At 61.2% G+C, this 614-nt stretch overlaps 1 protein-coding gene across 1 annotated transcript in view; it reads left to right on the forward strand.

Annotated features, from left to right (window-relative positions):
* Positions 1 to 286: 286 nt before the first annotated feature.
* The window catches only part of EFHD1 (EF-hand domain family, member D1), a 44,832-nt gene continuing 44,504 nt past the window's right edge, over positions 287 to 614 (forward strand). The window contains exon 1 of the mRNA XM_010841253.1: positions 287 to 561. Within this exon, the coding sequence (XP_010839555.1) occupies positions 287 to 561 (275 nt within the window). The remainder of the gene's footprint in view (positions 562 to 614) is intronic.

Consider the following 614-nt stretch of genomic DNA (forward strand, 5'->3'; position numbering starts at 1 on the left):
TGCTGACTTATTGCTTTATTTTCAAGCTTCTTTTTTACTTTCTTGCATCTCACAGGAAAAGTCAGAGTCCCCACAGTGGCGCTGGTGTCTTACCACAAGAGAGCCAGGAGTCCGTCTCGGCCTGCTTGCCTGTTTTTTTTTTTCCTGTTTGCTTATTTGTTTTTAGTATTTTTAGTATGTTTTGGAAACATGTCTTTAGAGTGAGTGTTTAAAAGTCAGCTCGCCCTTCCCCGCGCTCCCTGAGGGCGCCTCCCTCTCCCAGACCTCGCGACCAGTGGCGGCGGGGATGCCACCCGCAGTCCTGGGGGCGCGCGGGTGTCACTCGGGGGCGCTCAGCTCCCCCACCCCCAGTCTGTCACCGGCCACGAGCGCCGGCAGTCGGGGCACTTGTGGGGGACGAGAAAGGAACCGCCAAAACGGTAGTGAAACTTTCGCCCGCTGCCGTTCCCAGAGGACCCCAGGGCCCCCGGGCCCCCGGGAGCGGGCGGAAAGCTCAGGGTTGATCCGAGGGTCCGCGCTCCATCCCGGGAAGCGCTCGGCCGGTCGACATCCCCGGGACAGGCGGGCACCTGTGGCCTCCGGGGCGGGCGGTCCCCGAGCCACAGCTCCTCCTT

This window comes from Bison bison, unplaced genomic scaffold (assembly GCF_000754665.1).
Source record: "Bison bison bison isolate TAMUID 2011002044 unplaced genomic scaffold, Bison_UMD1.0 scf7180017864158, whole genome shotgun sequence".
Classification (NCBI taxonomy): Eukaryota; Metazoa; Chordata; class Mammalia; order Artiodactyla; family Bovidae; genus Bison; species Bison bison.